Here is a 17917-nt window from a genome sequence, read left to right on the forward strand (position 1 = left end):
ACGACCTCCCGGCTCTGATGCTTTTCACTCAGTTTTTTAAGCGAACAACTGAGCCTAAAGCGCGTGCTCTCTGCTCAGCGCCGGCCGCGCCCAGCCTAGGGCAGAGATGCACGCGCTGACGCCGCACCCCTGGTCCGATTGCGCCCATCTTTTGATACGATGGTCCGCCCCACCCAAAGTTTGTGCCCACTAAATTTCATGTCGATACGCGGCGCCGTTCCGGCGCAAGAAGACACATGAGGCTGACAGACGCAGAGACAACTTGAAATTTATTAAGTAAGACTAGACGGCATGTTTTGCGCTATAACTGTACGTTTTGATTAAATTGGTTTTACGGATGCATTATGCTGGGTTAAAAATCGTTGATTTGTATTATTTGGATCCCTACCCATACCCTACCCTGCCCATACCCCACCCTGCCCATACCCTACTCTGCCCATACACTGCTCATATCCTCCACATACTCTACCCTACCCTACTCATACCCTACTCATACTCGATTGAAGCTGTGTACCAAATTTGAGCGCAATTGGCCCAGCCGTTCCTTAGATATAGGGCCGACCCCTCACGTGCGCACGTTCAGTCGGTCCACCGCACCTGTATCACATGACCATGCATCGCCTGGTGAGTGCCCTGCCCACCCACAGTTCAATTTTCAGCACAATCGGCCCAGTAGTGGCTGAGTTGTTGCAAGAATAAATTTACTTTATTTACTGGCGAATCCCCTTAGCGAGCGGTGCCCTGCGCCGGTGTTCGTTGTCAAAGTTCAATGACCTGCCGGCTCTGCTGCTTTTCGTTCAGTTTTGGCAGCGAAGAAAATGAGCCAAGAGCACGTGCTCTCCGCTCGGCGCCAGCCGCGGCCCGTCATGCGAGAGAGATTCACGCGCTGACGGCGCACCCCTGGACCAATCAGCCCCAAATTTTAATACCAAGGCCGCCCACGCCCACAGATCGGGCATGCCAAATTTCACGTCGCTACGCGGCGCCTTTCAGGCGCAATAAGACACATAAGACATGACACACGGATGGATGGAGAACGCACGGACGACTTATAAATCATAATATAGACTAGACGGCATGTTTTGCGCTATAACTGTACGTTTTGATTAAATTGGTTTTACGGATGCATTATGCTGGGTTAAAAATAGTTTATTTGTATTATTTGGGTCCCTACCCATATTCTACCCTGCCCATACCCCACCCTGCCCATACCCTACCCTGCCCATACCCTACTCTGCCCATACACTGCTCATACCCTCCACATACTCTACCCTACCCTACTCATACCCTACTCATACTCGATTGAAGCTGTGTACCAAATTTGAGCGCAATTGGCCCCGCCGTTCCTTAGATATAGGACCGACCCCTCACGTGCGCACGTTCAGTCTGTCCACCGCACCTGTATCACATGACCATGCATCGCCTGGTGAGTGCCCTGCCCACCCACAGTTCAACTTTCAGCACAATCGGCCCAGTAGTGGCTGAGTTGTTGCAAGAATAAATTTGCTTTATTTACTGGCGAATCCCCTTGGCGAGCGGTGCCCTGCGCCGGTGTTCGTTGTCAAAGTTCAATGACCTGCCGGCTCTGCTGCTTTTCGTTCAGTTTTGGCAGCGAAGAAAATGAGCCTAGAGCACGTGCTCTCCGCTCGGCGCCAGCCGCGGCCCGTCATGCGGGAGAGATTCACGCGCTGACGGCGCACCCCTGGCCCGATCACGCCCAAATTTTAATACAAAGGCCGCCCACGCCCACAGATTCGGCATGCCAAATTTCACGCCGATACGCGGCGCCTTTCAGGCGCAATAAGACACATAAGGCCTGACACACGGATGGATGGATGGAGAACGCACGGACGACTTATAAATCATAATATAGACTAGATGGCCATGTTTGCGCGATAACTGTATAGATCTAAGTTATATGTGAAAAGTTTGGTTGTCAAAACTGGTATGTTTATATAAGTAAGTAGGGTTGAGTTTTGTAGTTACTTCATTTAATTGCATGGTAGGTAGGTATGGCTTTTCGAGGAGCACTACAGATCCAAAAGTTTCCCAACTTCTACCCTATCCTACCCCTCACCTAACCATACCCTAGCCTGTACCCTACCCTGCCCATACCTACTCTGCCCATACACTACTTATAGGTACTCTAGATGGCCAGCTTTGCGCGATAACGCATTGTGATATTCCGGGTAACGCAATACGCATATATCCGTGAGGATCGGTATATTGAACTGAGACTAAGAATGATCTGTTGCTGAGTCGATCCCTAACGGTACGCCAGGTCGTTAAAATGTAACATTCGCAGCCCTCTCGGCGGTTGCCGGCTGCACCGGCCAAATGCTACCTAGGGACGAATACGGGCGAAAAACTTTGTAGCCGACCGGCCTCGAACCATTCGCCCTCGGATTATCGGACTGGTATCTTAACCACTCGGCCGCGCTGTCAGCGAGGATACCGCGAGTATTAGACAAATATAAAGCACACGGTAATATTACCGCGCGGCTGCCGCGTTCAAGCCCGGCCGCCGCTCAACCGGTAAAAATGCGTCGAAAACGGTATAATCATTGCTCTGTTTCTTAGAGCCCTTGATGACTTTTTGAAAGTATTTTGGGTGGATATTGATCAGAAAAGAGTGCTCTTTCAATATATTAAGGACTTATAGCCATACGTCTACGTTATCAATATATTATGATGCTGTAAAGGTGAGCGTGCCTGTTTCACGTAAAACTCGCAATTTGTAAGCGTTTAATTATAAAAATGTGCTAGTGAATGGGCAAAAATATATCTTTTCTGAACAGTTCAGATCCTCTTGTAGTCCGTGAAATGCATCCCGTGTCATTCCAATGCATCGTTTTCAAATGCCAACGTTTTTCCTGAAATGTGTAAAAAATGCCCGTTTTCTCGAGATTAGAGGCTATTTCTTTGCACGTGGTACATACCTAAGAAAAATACTTCTTGCATACGATAGGCCCATCTCTTCTGTATTCATCAGTGAAAACCGCATGTCGCTGCGACTTACGGTTACCGAGATATAAGCTCGGGAAAGGAGCGCTGCAGGCCCGATTTTCGCCCGTTGGCGGTTTTCGCCCGCCACGTGTTAAGCCTATGGGAGCACCCTTTTGCACGTGCCGACGGCGCACCCCTGGCCCGATCACGCCCAAATTTTAATACAAAGACCGCCCACGCCCACAGATTCGGCATGCCAAATTTCACGCCGATACGCGGCGCCTTTCAGGCGCAATAAGACACATAAGACATGACACACGGATGGATGGATGGAGAACGCACGGACGACTTATAAATCATAATATAGATTAAAACTTGAAATACCAGGGCCTCCTCTAACATACCCACTGGGTGGGCAAATGCCCACCCAGTCGCCACAATTGCCCACCCAGTGGCGTCGATTTGCCCACCCAGAAGCAAATGCAAAAATAAAGGTCCGGCCGGACGTCCGGTACTACCTTTCCGGTCTTAAGCAAACTGGATGCTGTTTGAAGGTCAAAAAAAGTTTTCTGGTTGCCCGATATTCAGGAGCGTAGCCAGGATTTCCTCAAGGAGGGGGCTAAACGCACAAGGGCGCAAGATAACCCCCTCAAAATCCAAAAAGCCATCGGGTTGCATCCAATATTTTTTTGGATGGGGCCCAAATAAATGGAAAAAATATTCATTAACAAACAATGTTAGAACTGAGGGGGTAAGCAGTATATGGGCCCCTGTTAGACAGGCCCACGAATAGCTTCATAGAGTCGCCAGCCGGTTCTGATGGCGGTCTGAGGACCCGTAGGTCGGATGAGGGTTCTTCAGACCGTCACAGGCCCCTATAGCCCATGAGAGCCTCGTAAGCCGTCTGAGGGTCATATAAGCCGTCTAGGGCCACTCAGACCGACAAAAGGCCCCTTGCACTTGCAGAGGCCCAGTCAGGCCGACATAGGGCCCTCTCAGACAAACTAAGGGCCCGTTCAGGTCATTTGAGGGCCTCCTCAAACCGATAAGGGCCCCTCAGATCGACAGTGGATCCGATCCGAGCTCCCTCAAACCGATATAGGGTCAGACCAACAGTCTGAACGCATTGATTCTGTTTACACACCGTTGGACCCAAGTTGGACCCATCCCATCCAACTGGCCCCCTGGTTTCAATAGGGCCCCAAGGCTCTAAAATTGGGTCTCTCTTGGCCAAAGAATAACTACTCAGCTGTGTCAAAGGATCTGCCGCAGGGCCTTTGCGTCGCCAAGGGCCCACTGTGTCAGTCAGGGGCCCTATGGAATAAGGACCCCTGGCTTCCAGGAGGGGCCATGGTCCCTTTGGCCCCCTCCTTGGCTATGCCACTGCAGGTGACAAACGTTCTTTCAGACGACCAGGGGGCAGGGGCCCAGGCGACCAGGACCCCAGGTGACCAGGGGCCCCAGGCGACTAGCTCCCCCAAGCGACCAGGGGCCCCCTGGGCGACCAGAGGCCCCAGGAAACCGGGGGTCCTCGGATGAGTGCAGGGGCCCATTGGGTAATCAGGGGCACCTCGGATAACCAGGGAAACAGAAATGAAACTTGAATTGATATAAATTTGCTTCCGAGTAAAATACGTTTTATCCAGTGTTGGAAAAAATATCCCGGGGCCTGTGAGGCCCCCATGGCGCCTTCTGCGCTCAAGGGAGGGGGCCATTGCCCCCGTGGCCCCTCCCCTTGGCCACGCCCCTGCCGATATTGGAGTTATCAAGTAATTGTCTCGTAAGTGAAAAGGCACGTACAATAAAGGTACAACGCTCTGCAAGCTGCGTGGTAGGTATCTTTTTTCGACAAAACCGAGAATAACGCGAATACGCTAACGGTCATTCGGAAATCGTAACAGCAAGACTGGCGAGACTCCGCACCTTAGATTGGGCTTATTTTGGTATCATTTTCCATCTAGTTTGACAACAACACACAAAAGTTTATATTTCCCCCCAAAACAAACTTTTGCTTTTTTGCTACGGTAAGAGTACACATTGTTCAGTGACTGAATTAATCGAAGGTGTGGAGCATGGCGCATCTATATGCAATGTGTTCCGACCGACTGATAATCATAACCTTTGAGATATTAGGTATCGGTTTTGTCGAAATAAGAATACCTACCACGCAGTTTGCGGAGGGCTGTAAGTACAGCCCTCTGCAGACTGCTAGGTATCCTTTTTTCGACAAAACCGAGAATAACGCGAATACTATGCTATCGGGCACTCGGAAATCGTAACAGAAAGATGCGCGAGACTCCGCAGCTTAGATTGGCATTATCATCGTATGCATTTTCCATCCAGTTTGGCAACAAAACCCAAAAGTTTATATTTGCCCCCAAAACGAACTTAAAGGTATTATCAGGGTTTTTTCCGAAATTTCGGAGTTACTCAGTGAAACGTGTAGAAGAAGGTGGCTGAGGCCCCAATCCGAAGTCATTCGTCTCAAAATTGCCTAATTTCCAAATGGTGGGCCTCCAAAGTTGATCCGTCTGCCAGCCAGTACCTGGAGGAGGCAGTACCAAGTACTCGGATACATTTCCCTATAAGTCCATAGGCTTAACACTAGCTAGAGACTTCTAGAGATATTTTTTATGCCAGATAAGGCCGTCGCATACCAGATAAGGCCGCAACGGCCGTTCAACGTTACGTGGGGAAATGGGAGAAATCTAAAGACTTTTTTTCTCTGACGTCTCCACTCCAATATCTCTAGCGCAACTGGCAAGCGTTGTTAGCATTGGCTCGTGTCGTCGTAAATAAGATTTGTTTGACGTATATTCCGTAAGTTGAGTGTGTTGTTGTAATTTCTGAGGCTGTATGAGTTGGACGGAATGGCGCCATCCCGCCATGTGCGAAATCTGTGCGAAACAAAGCTGTTCCTATTCATATTTGAATGTTCAAGACTTGTGGGCTTTGTAGCCAGTGCGTGTAGCTTCTAGATATCCTGTGGGTTATCAAAATAATTAAAAAATTATGTTGTGTGCTTTCAAACTAAGCTCATCCCGAGTGTAATTCAAGAATGTCTTAGTTCAAGCAATTTAACTTGAAAGTGATATAGCTCCAGCAATGAAGAAGCTTGGATGGAACGTTGAATCAAAGTTACCTATCATTTGTAATGCAAATGCTGCAAGTGCTGAACGTTACCAATAATTCGAGACATCCGTTGTAAGATGTATGACGCAGATCAACTTTGATCAAGTGAAGAAAATAGATTTCAGATGAAATAATGTCAATGTTCAAGGCTGAGCCACTGGCAGATTTCGGAGTGAGCACGAGTGGCCTTGAGACATTCTGTTTCTGTAGGTACTCAAAATAAATAAATTATCATGTTGTGTGCTTTGAGTGTTATCAGTGGTGCTTCATGGTTGTGCTTTGTTGTTGGTGTATGGGCATATTTTGAGCACATTGCAGCATGATATTGGTGGTGTGGTGTAAAGCAACTGATCTCCGCAGACTTTGCACTTACTTGCAAAGCCTGCGGACTGACTTTGCAGACTGGCTGACAATGAGCAATGCATTGCTGACTGATATCATTTATTCTGTGTTTGTAGCACAAAGTACAGAAGTGGCACATACATTGTTACTTTGAAAACCTGATGTGAATTTGATGTAGAAAATTGGTGGCTGACGTTGAGTCCTTACGTATTGTGAGTAGTATACAGCTGGTGCATTGAGCACAGACTTGAGACCAGTGACGTTTGTATCAGTAGACTGTGTTTGAGTCTACTTATATGGGTAGTCATAAAGCAGGCGTCACGTCACACTTCTTTTTGCAACCAAGGAGAAGCGCTATACCCAGAGTTGCTTTGTCATCCAACCTTACCCAACCAAACCTAACCTTACCTACAACCTAACCTACAGCGCCTCTCTTCGTTCGTTCATGGTTGCAAAAAAAAAAACAAGTGTGACGCCTGCTATACTACTACCCTTATGTGGCCTTGGTTTGAGTGTGGTGACCGAGTAAGCTGGTGTGTATAGCCATGCAATAAGTGTTTTGAAATATATTTTTGGGACAGTATTGAAATGGTGTGTTTTGGCCATCTGGCATGGATGATGGAAAGCCACTAACTCAACTTTAGGAACGCTTCTTCATTATGCTCATCTAAGGCACAATCATCTATTTTCTCTTTGCAAGGATTGATTACTAATTCACTGTCAATTATAACCTGGTCCAGAAGGTTTTGCTGGGCCACACGGTTCATACAGATTCATCCACAGTGCTCAGCAGTGCATGTTTTCAGATTTCAACAGACTGTAATTGTTTCTGTATGTACATATGCATCATGCAAGGGTACAACAGATGCGGTATTTGGTAAGCAGTTGGCAGCAAGGTGGTGTTTGTACTTATTGGCAGAACCAGTTGAGCAGGACTAAAACTATCCTAGTTTCTCTCCAATTTACTCAGATCCGTCTCAACACATTGAACATATTGAAAGCGTCCATCCATGAAGATGTCTGCATGTATACTCATTTCCGAGAAGGCACGCTCGTCGCTCATCCATTGCCGAGCAGGCACGTGCGTGCCCATCGCCGGCGCGCATTAGCGCGCGTCCATGGCTGGGGCGCACGCGCGCGGCCATGGCCGGCATGCACGCGCGCGCGCCCATCGTCGGCACGCAAGCGCGCGCGCGTCCATAGCCGGCGCGCGCGCCGCGTCCTTACCCGGCGAGAACGCCGCGTCCGTACCCGGCGCGCACCCGCGCGCGTCCACAGCCGGCACTGACAGACCCTGACCGACGGGCGTGCTGCCGTCGGCGGTCCTGACAGATGGGCGGCGGGCCCGGCTCCCGCAGCTCCGGCAGCGGGCGGCAGCCATGGTCGGCATACGCGCGCGCGCCCATCGTCGGCACGCAAGCGCGCGCGCGTCCATAGCCGGCGCGCACCCGCGCGCGTCCATAGCCGGCGCGCACCCGTACCTGGCGCGCACCCGCGCGCGTCCGTACTAGTGGTGTCAATTTCAGAAAGTGTTCGTCCAATGTCCGTCCAATGTCCAATACTTACGTCGACTGTCCGTCCAAAAATGTCCAAGCCAGCCATTTGTCCAAAGATGTCCGACATCTACGCAATAGTTTACACTCAACACCGTTATTTAATTTGCTTTTAATGTATCGTTACCAGCTCAAAAGTGTTAATCATATCGAAAGCTGAGCTTTCTAATAGCCAAGCAATGTTAAACACGATTACTTTATAAAAATGTTGAGGTGTAGCAAGCTATTGTCCAAAGCTGTCCAAAGCCTGCTGTCATTGTCCAACCGAATTCCGAATTGGACATTGGACAAAATCGGAATTCCGAAGATTCAAGTTCCGATTGACACCACTAGTCCGTACCCGGCCCGCACCCGCGCGCGTCCACTGCCGGCACTGACAGACCCTGACAGACGGGCGTGCTGCCGTCGGCGGTCCTGACAGATGGGCGGCGGGCCCGGCTCCCGCAGCTCCGGCAGCGGGCGGCAGCTCCGGTGACTGTTCCGGCAGCTCCGGCAGCGAGCGGCGTCTCCGGCAGCGCTCAGCAGCGGCGCCAAGCAGCAGCAGCGGCTGAGCCAACAGGCGGCCGCGGAGGCACGCCCCCCCCGCCCCCCCCCCCCTTTGCACATTGTTCGTCCATGGAGATGTCTGCAAGCATGACCATTGTTGAGAAGGCACGTGCATCCATGGCTGAGCACTGAGCAGGCACGTGCGACCCCTTTGCACATTGTTCATCCATACATATCAATATAATTTACCTTATTGATTACTGATTAGTGTGAGTCTTGCAAAATCTTAAACTCAGAAATACCACAAGGCAGGCTGCCTGGGTGAGTTGCTAATATGAACATAATGAACATTATACATTAGTGCAGTACCTATAAGTATCCATGCTGTGTGAAGGACTTGGCCCTCACGTTCATTCGTTTGGTGATTGCACATGGTGGCATGTGTACCAATTGTTCTCCCTAACCCTTCTTACAACTTTGATTAGCAAGTAGAAGCTGGCAAAATGCAAGGAGCTTACAAAGCATGCTTATATGTAGATAACTGAGGATGATTCTCTCAATTGAAGCATGATCCACACTCAGCAGCTTCTTCTGTTCTGTTCCACAAACTAAAACTGAAATGACTCAATTTTCCTCAAAATATATTCATTTATCACTCATAAACAACAAAAATATACATTAAGTAGGTACCAGGACAATAAAAAACATACAAGTTACATATTTTTTTCATGTAAAGTCCTTTCACAGCAACAATATGTAGAAACGCACCAAGACGTTCACGGAGAGCCCACCCATAACAAACTATAGTTGAAGCCGAGGCTCTGCTGCAGCAGCAGGGGGGACGTACAGGGCACAGAGGTCATGTCACATCATGTTGTACAACCTGTTGTTCGAAAAAACAGATCAACATTGATTTTGAAAAACTGTAGCGCTTTCTTCAGTCACTTAGGTAAGCTTTCTCGCAAGACATTACATTAGATTCACCACTCTTGACAAAATAATCAGATTGAAACTTAGCTCTTGTGCCTGATGCACTTACATTTCAATTTATTGAAATAAAACACTCAAATTTACCCTTGAAAATTGTTGACATTTAAATGATATTAACATCAAGATTTTGATGATCAGCAAACAAGCTATTCAAATCACACCCATATAATAATTTTGGCAATGTTGATAACTCTTGCTGTCTTATTGAAAAGCAAATCTTCAATTTGTTCATATCCAAATCCAATGCCAAGCACTGAAATCTTGTTGCAAGGCCCTAAAAACAACAGACAAAAACAAAACAGTCTTGTGGAAATCGCCAGTGCGGTGCGGCGGCCTTGGCGAAATTTCCCAAGGCTGCTCTTTGTTTACATTTTAGCGATGGGCCAACTTGGCCGCCCAAGTACTTGTTTTGCGTGAGTAAGTACAATTTTGTCAATTTTGAAACGGCTATATCTCGCAAATTTTGGTACCGATTTACATTTTATGCATATCTTTAGAATCGGCAGAGTCTGGGGAGTTCATTGATTGGAAATTTATGCCGATTCCTTTCAATTTTTAAACCCTGATAATCCCTTTAAACATTTTGTTGCCACACAAGGCGTAGGTATGCTTTGTTTATTGATAAATAGGCCCTATCGAAGGAGTGGAGCATGGCGCATCTATTTGCAGTGAGCTTCGACCGACTGATAACATGACTTTTGAATTATAATCAGTTTTGTCGGAAAAAGAATACCTACCACGCAGTCTGCTGAGGGCTGTACATGTAATCTGGAACGAATCGCTCGAGCATCGCTAGCCATAAAACATACGACAAACGTTAACTATCATCTTATTTCCAATAATGGCACAGCTTATTTCGTCTCATCCCCGCACCCCCCCCCCCCCCCGGTAACAGGTTTTGAAATTGGTTGAACCCCAAAACAAGTGGCTGGATCCGCCCTTGGGCGGGGAAGTGGCGAAAATTTTGCCCACCCAGTGAAAAATCCTTAGAGGAGGCCCTGTGAAATACTAACCTTCTCTGAGATATCACCAGCACAGTTCGCGGTATATGCTGCAGCTTTTGGAAATTAAACAATGAATAATTAATATCCAATTTAATTGTCATTTGTCTTTTCCTGTGTCAATCTTTTATTCTATACAGCGGTTCATGTTCACTGTGCAAGGCTTGCGTAGGTAAACGCCGCAAAAAGGGGTAAATGCGTCATTTGAGGACTTCCTCTAATCCTTGTGTTGAAGCCTAAGCCTGCCGTGTCTGAAGCTTGCAGCTAGTTATATAACCACTGTAAATGTCAGCCTGCTAAATTGCCATGAACTGGCGCTTTCTGCTGTTGCCGTACTGCTGCTGCTGTTCCAAGTACCCAGCTCTGTGAACTGCACTCCCCTGGCATTTTGTCAAAGTGCGCGACATGGGCATGGCATTGATTCGCTTTCATCAACTCGCCGAACATTACCCGCCAGAAGACTAATGGCACTACAGAGTATCCTATCGCGGCATGAATGCGGCACGCTAGACCCGCATTCATAGACATCGGGAATGACTATGCCTATATTTTTAGAACAGTTTCTGATGATAGGTTTTGTTGGCGCTTTTGAGTACCGATTGATAAAAGAATGAACCTGTGAGGCTTCGATTATTGCCTCACTGAGTTTCTTGTTTAACATACCAAATATTTTTTTTCTGAAATATATCGTTAATTCATTTCAAGGAGCACCGGTTAAGGTAGGCTGGGACCACGTCTCAGTCTGTACTCCGTTGCCCTCCTCAGCAATGCCTGCGCCTCTGAGCGGCTCCTGTGTTTCCGCCCTATGGGCTCGGTATGATCAGTTCGGGCCTTATTTTCAGGCGCCCATGCGTCGGACCTGCAGTCATGCGTACGCTCGAATATGCAGTCGTGCGTGCAGATGCAACTGCATTTGTGTCGCCGTTATACTCGTATATCTGCAGCCGTGCCGCATTCGTACCTTTAGGCATGTCCTGTCCGCCTACACTTACAGCCGAAGCTCATGCCGTTAAGTTGGCCGTTTCTTACTGTTGGAATCTCGACTTTTGTGTTCGTGGTCCGTATCTTTGGCGATCGCCAACACAGCCGTCAACTCGAGCGAACCTCTGACGTAAGCGTATGACGTCAGCGGCCGCCGCCTATTCAGGTCGGTGACGCCACCGCCGGCGCCCCCCCCCCCCCGCGCTCCTGCGTGATTTCCGTGAGGTCTGCCCGGTTGCCTGTCCGCTGCATGCTAAATGGCGTGGTGCACGGCTAATAGCGAATCGTTATGCCGTTACAATTTGTTTCTTTCATTCATGTCCGCAGGCACCCAATTATTATGCACTGTGGATTTTTAACAGCGGCAATATTTACGTCAAACTATGATTTTATCATTGCCCCCTGACTTATGCATGTCATGCTATTCACGACCACATTGCAGTCGGTGCTGGGTTCATGTACCCCTGTCTGTCCCCATGGGACTCGGGCACGGTTAGTTGCATAACCGGCTGAGTTCACGGATATCGTCTTGCTGTACCCCGGTACCCGAGTACAGTCACAGTCTGGGTTGGCTAGCGCGCCCCGCCTGGTAGGTACAGCCCACCGCTAAAGTAATGTAGGGTTTTACCAATCTCAACGGTTGGCTTTGACTGGCGATTGTTTAATGCGGAGTGATCGAAAAGAAGATGTCAATAGCTAAAGTTGCAGCTGCAAGGGTGACGATACATATAAGCTACATTCAAAGTTTCATTTTAGTCTGGCTAATCGTTCCTAAGCTTCAGAAGCAGAACATAGGTAAGGTACCCATGACTGAAACCCCACATTACTTCTGCTGTGGACTGTACCCGTGCGCTGTGCTATGCGGCGTGTGCTGGCTTCCTATCTGGCGCACCTGAGTTACGGACTCTGGCCAATACTTTATTTTCAGTCTATCTGAATTCGTACGTCCTACTCCACAGCCTGATAACGTGCCCAGTCCTCGGTTCATATGTAGATACCACCCTGGAACCAGAGAAAGTTTTCAGAACGTCAGTTTATGGTCCTGGACCAGTACCAGGGTGCTCTTGTCCGTATCTATCTATTGCATTACGGGTCGTCCTCAGTCCTGGCTCAGCTGTGTGGTACGGTTACAAATACCGAGCGTGTGGCGATAAATCACGCCTTTCCGCCCTCGAGCTGACACCTGTCTGCAGCCATTCGAAATGGGTTCGTGTGGGTACCGGCGCGTGCCTGTGGTTCTGAGGGTGATCAGGTACTCGAGCTGTCCTGTCCAGTGCTGAGGTCAGGAGAGACTCTGCCCGCACTGGGGGATTCCTCTCAAACCTCAGAGACCGACTGAAGTATGCTGGCAAGCGTCCATCACACTGGGCGAGTCGGGCTCACGACCACAGCGCTCACAGAGTTTTCGCGTTCTGTTGACAAAACACTTAATTAAAGAACATGACTCAAAAACGGAATGTCAGATCAACAGGTGAAGCTCAGGTTACGTGTGTGCTTTATTCAAACACATCGTCCACGTCAATGACAAGGGTGTGATGATGCATACCTAGTAAGCGTGTCCAGAATGCTGAAGTCGCTTTCGTTCCTTCCCTAGCGGCGAATCTCGTAACTAGAGGTTACTATGTGGCGGCGCTCGGGTCCCGCCCCGGGTTCGTGCCAGGCATGGCACGACCGTCTCACGGAATCGGACGCTGCCGCGCGCGGCGGGGGCGGTGCCGAAAGGATTTCGGTGGCTCGACAGGCTGTGGCTGGTTCCTGGACGTCTTGGCTGACGGCGCATGGCTGGGGCTGGTTTTTGGTTTCCCGTGGCTCGCTGTGTCTGCGTTGGCCGGTGTTGGCTGTGGCTGACTCGCATCTGCTGGCTTCGACTGGCTGCAGCGAAGGGTGGCTCCGGAGTCCGGTAGCCTGTTGCTCATTGCTATTGGCACATATTGCATGTGTCGCGTTACGTATACAGCTCTTTGTTATTTGCGACTTGCGAGCATCCGTGCCATTCTGCTATACCAGTATCGGTAAAAACAGAAACAGAAATGAGAAATGACCTCATATTTTCCCTCATTAGGTACCTGATTACTTGACTGGGTGATATATCGATCTATTCAACATAGCGGTTATGGTTGAATTTTATTCGAACACCTACTGTATTTCATAGCAGTAGCACAAAAGCATCGTTGCATTAGGGTAATGTAAAATTTTGCTAAAGCCAGTAGAAGCCCGCCAGTTATGCTGCTAACATTTTCATAAAATGAGGTGTTTTGAATATTCTGGAAAGAACACAGCTCAACTTCAGTGACTTGATCTAAAAATGTCTGACTGCTTATCTTCGGCGGTTAAGCTAAAAACACCAACCTCTTGGAACGTGTTGTATAACTCCTTGTTTTTTCTCGTATGCAAAAGTTAAATACTCAAAAGAAGTTTCCCCAACTTTGATCCCGTTCTGTTCTTAGCTGCATCGCTAAGTCCCGGCCTCGGGGTCACTGGAGTCGCCTATGGTGTCCGAGCGGCGAGCACAGCCGCCTCCGCGGGACACTCGCACCGGGGACTTTGTACTGTGTTTGCTATGTGGAGTCCGTGGCGCGTCTTATCGGTTACATAAGCGAGTTATCGCGCGCGACTGGCCACGTTCTCATGACTGTGTGTCAGTGGGTGCCTCTGTTTGACCTTCTGCTGCCATAAGGCCCCTCCCCGCGGCCCGCGACGCCCGGCCCGCCCACAGAGCGAACTGTGGCCGTGGCCGTGTGTGTGCCAATGGCTGAATCTGTTTGGCGTACCCAGTCCGGCATCAGCATATACCCCGCCCGAGTCACAGGCCCTACCCCAGCCCCGCCCATCTGTCCGCTCTGCAGTGCACTGTAAATGAACTGTGCTGTGCCGTGACTGTATGTCTGTATGCTCGGCAGACCCCGACCCTCAGTCCCGCTCGACATACATTTCGTACTATGCTATACCGTGCTTGTATAGTATATCTGTGTGCCCAGCAGGCCCCCATTCTCTCCCCTCCCTGCCCGCCCTACAGACCGTACTATACATTATCCTGACTGTATGTCTCTGTCTCCGGCAGGCACGGCGTCCGGCCTGTCCCCCGAGCAGTGCCACCAGCTGATGACCAACGAGTTTCTGGCGCAGCTGGAGACGCTGGACCAGAGCTGGATGCAGCGCGTGTCGGTCTCGCTGGCGCGCCGGCCGCCGGCCGGTGATCAGTGAGCCCGCCGCCGGCCGGCCACCGTAGTGCAGTGTAGGCGCGCGGCGGGGCCCGGCGTCCGGTGCAGCGCGCGCAGGCCGGCACGGCGCGGACCGGCGCCGCCGGAGAGCGCCGTCGCCGGCCCGGATGGGCTGAGCGCCGGCTGGCCGTCTCTCCGCCGGGCGCGCCGGCAGACATGTCCTGCTCGGACGCCGACGATCGCGATGAGACCAAGCGGCAGTCGCGCAACACCAACGAGAAAAAACGTCGCGACCAGTTCAATGTGCTCGTCAATGAGCTTTCGCGACTGGTGGGCGGCGCCAGCCGCAAAATGGACAAATCGGCAGTGTTGCGCGCCACCATCGGCTTCCTGCGCGCGCACAATGAGACGTCAGCGCGCAGCCGAGACGATGATACTCGCGAGGAGTGGAAGCCGTCCTTTCTGACGAGTGATGAGTTCACGCAGCTCATGCTCGAAGGTCTGGACGCGTTCATTCTGGCGTTCAACCGGCTAGGGAAGATCCTGTACGTGAGTGAGAACGTGGCGTCGCTACTGTCGCTGCTGCCCGAGGACGTGCTGTTCCAGTCGCTGTACGAACTGATGCCCGCGGAACAAAGTGCCGCGCTGTACGACCTGCTGAGCCGGGGAGACGCCCCGGCGCAGGACGGCGGCCAGCGCGGCCGATTCTCCGTGATGCTTCACCTGCGGCGCGGCGGCTCGACGGGCGCCGCTCCGCAGTACGAGCTGGTGCAACTCGCCGGCCACGTGCACCCGACGGCGGCCGGCGCGGCGGGCAGCGGCGGCGACCACGCCGGCGCCGTCTATATCGGCATCTGCCGGCTGCGGACGTGCCAGCTGGTGCGCGAACTGGTGCTCACGCCGAGTGACAACGGACGCCGCGAGTTCTCCTCCCGGCACAGTCTCGAGTGGAAGTTTCTGTTCCTGGACCATCGGGCGTCCCATCTGATAGGCTACTCGGCTATGGAGGTTCTGGGCACGTCTGTGTACGATTACTACCACGGGGACGACCTGCACGGGGTGGCCGACTGCCACGAGCAGCTGATGAGGGTCGGCCAGGGAACCTCGTGCTTTTACCGGTTCCTCACCAAGGGCCAGAAGTGGTTGTGGCTGCAGACCAAGTACTACATCACCTACCACCAGTGGAACTCGAAGCCCGAGTTTATCGTGTGCACGCACTCGGCGGTGAGTCTAGCCGAGGTACGCGCCCAGCAGCCGCGGCCCCGCTGCGCCACGCCGCAGCCGGCGCCGGCGCCGCAGCTGCTCACTGACGCTGACCCGCTGTGGTCGCCGGCGGTCAGCGGGCCGCCGCCGGCCACGGTCGCCTCGCCCTGCGCCAGCTACGAGGCCGTTTCACCGGCTGACAGCCTGTACCTGGCGAGCGCGGCCGCCGAGCCGGCTGGCGGCGGGCCCCTCTGCAAGTCGGAGGGTGCGCCCAGTCCACTGGGGCTGCACTGTGTGCAGGTGATGCAGCAGCCACAGCAGCAGACTGTGACACCGGAGCAGCAGCAGCAGCAGCAGCAGCAGCAGCAGCAACAACAACAACAGCAGCAGCAGCAGAGGCGGCGGCAACGGCAGCATCATCAACAGCAGCAACAATATCAGCAGCAGCAGCAACAGCGGCAACAGCAGCAACAGCAGCAGCAGCAGCAGCAGCAGCAGCAGCAACAACAACAACAACAGCAGCAGCAGCAGCAGCAGCAGAGGCAACAGCAGCAATACCGGCAACACCACGCGGCGCCGCCGCTACCGGCACCAATGCAGCAGCAGCCTCAGCAGCAGGCGCAGCCTCAGCAGCAGGCGCAGCCTCAGCAGCAGCAGGCACAGCAGCAGCAGCCGCAGCAGCAACTGGTGGCCGCGCCGCAGCGCTCGGCGGTAACCCATACGCAGCTGCAGGTGCAGGACAGTCTGCTGCTCAAGCACCACCAGCTGCAGCAGCGCATCTCGCAGCAGCAGCAGGAGCTGGCGCAGATCAACCAGCTGCTGCTGGCCAACTGCAGCATGGTGATGCCGCCGGCCTCGGCGCGGCCGGTGGCGCCGCCGCCGCCGCGACTCCTGCTCACCTCGCCGACCGGCCAGCCGCGCTACAGCATGGTGGAGCTGGCCTCGCTGGCGCCGCCGCGCTCCGGGGCGCTGCTGCTCACCGCGCCGCCGGCAGCGCCCGTCAGCTCTCCGGCGCCGCTGTCGCGCGTGCTGCTGTCGTCACCGGGCGCACCGGCCGGCGGCGGCGTCCCTCCCTCCTCCGAGATGCTGTTCGAGCTGCCACTGCCGCCGGCGAGCGGCGCAGACCGACCGACGCGGTAGCAGTCGCCGGCCGGCCGCGCGGCGCGTCTCCCTCTCTCAGGCTCCTCTCAGTACAAAGGTCGCGAACCGGCCGCGCCTCCTAGTCGCGGCCGCGGCCGGCCGGGCGCCGCGGATCGAGGGGCGTCCAGCGCCGCCCCGGGACTGGGCCGACACCGCCGCGCCGTGTGGGTGTTCAGCGCGGCCGGGCCGGGACGAGCGGCCGGCGCCGCCGCGCCGCGGTGCCATATCCAGCCTCCGCCGAGTGGCGCCCCGATGTTCAGAGCGCCCCGTCTGCGTTTGTGTGCGTGTGTGCGTATGTGTATGTGTACTGGCGCGTATCCGCTCCGTAATATATGCGCAATCAGTGCTGACCTACCGTATTTTATGTCGCCGTTCCACAGATTCACAGTCCCGCAAGTTCGTGATACACTGCCATTCCGGGCGCCACTAGAAGTCTGAAACCCGCGGCACATACAGTTTGAATGTGAATAAATCGTTAGAGCAGCACCGGCCACGTCAGTGCAGTGCTAGAGCACGATATTACTGTGTTCTGTGTTCTGGGACTGGCATTTTACCGCGCCCGACTCGCCTGCTGCTTCGTTAATGAACATACACACGCGTCTGCATCGACCAGTGACCACCGCCGCTCCGTGCCTGTTCTCCGTGCAGTTGCTATGACTGCTGAGGGCACACACTGCTGGCTGTGGCCACTCGTCTGATGGGTGGACGCAGCCTCTCAGATCAGATTTTTTTTTTTTTCTATGCCGCCACCCATTATCAGGTGACCAGGAGTGCCCCCTCCCTCTATCCCAGCGACACACAGAACCTTACGTTAACACCATAATAACTTAAAATTGCAAGTCGCGGCACTCCCTGCTAGGAAATGAAATGTAACATAAAAAAGCAGAAGGGAGAAAGCCATACGAATTAGGGGAACAAAAAAGAAGCAAAGTAGTCAACACTGCAATCAGTGGTGACTGCCCACTACTGAAAGCCCCCAATT

General features: G+C 52.3%; 1 protein-coding gene across 2 annotated transcripts in view; it reads left to right on the plus strand.

The window, feature by feature from the left end:
* Positions 1-17285, plus strand: part of LOC122393990 (circadian locomoter output cycles protein kaput-like) — a 78064-nt gene extending 60779 nt beyond the window's left edge. For both annotated transcript variants that reach the window (XM_043390513.1, XM_043390514.1), the window contains exon 2: positions 14493-17285. In XM_043390513.1, the coding sequence (XP_043246448.1) occupies positions 14809-16935 (2127 nt within the window). In that variant the 5' untranslated portion in view covers positions 14493-14808 and the 3' untranslated portion in view covers positions 16936-17285. The remainder of the gene's footprint in view (positions 1-14492) is intronic.
* Positions 17286-17917: the final 632 nt, after the last annotated feature.

This window comes from Amphibalanus amphitrite, unplaced genomic scaffold (genome assembly GCF_019059575.1).
Source record: "Amphibalanus amphitrite isolate SeventyFive unplaced genomic scaffold, NRLGWU_Aamphi_draft 000567F_arrow, whole genome shotgun sequence".
Lineage (NCBI taxonomy): Eukaryota > Metazoa > Arthropoda > Thecostraca > Balanomorpha > Balanidae > Amphibalanus > Amphibalanus amphitrite.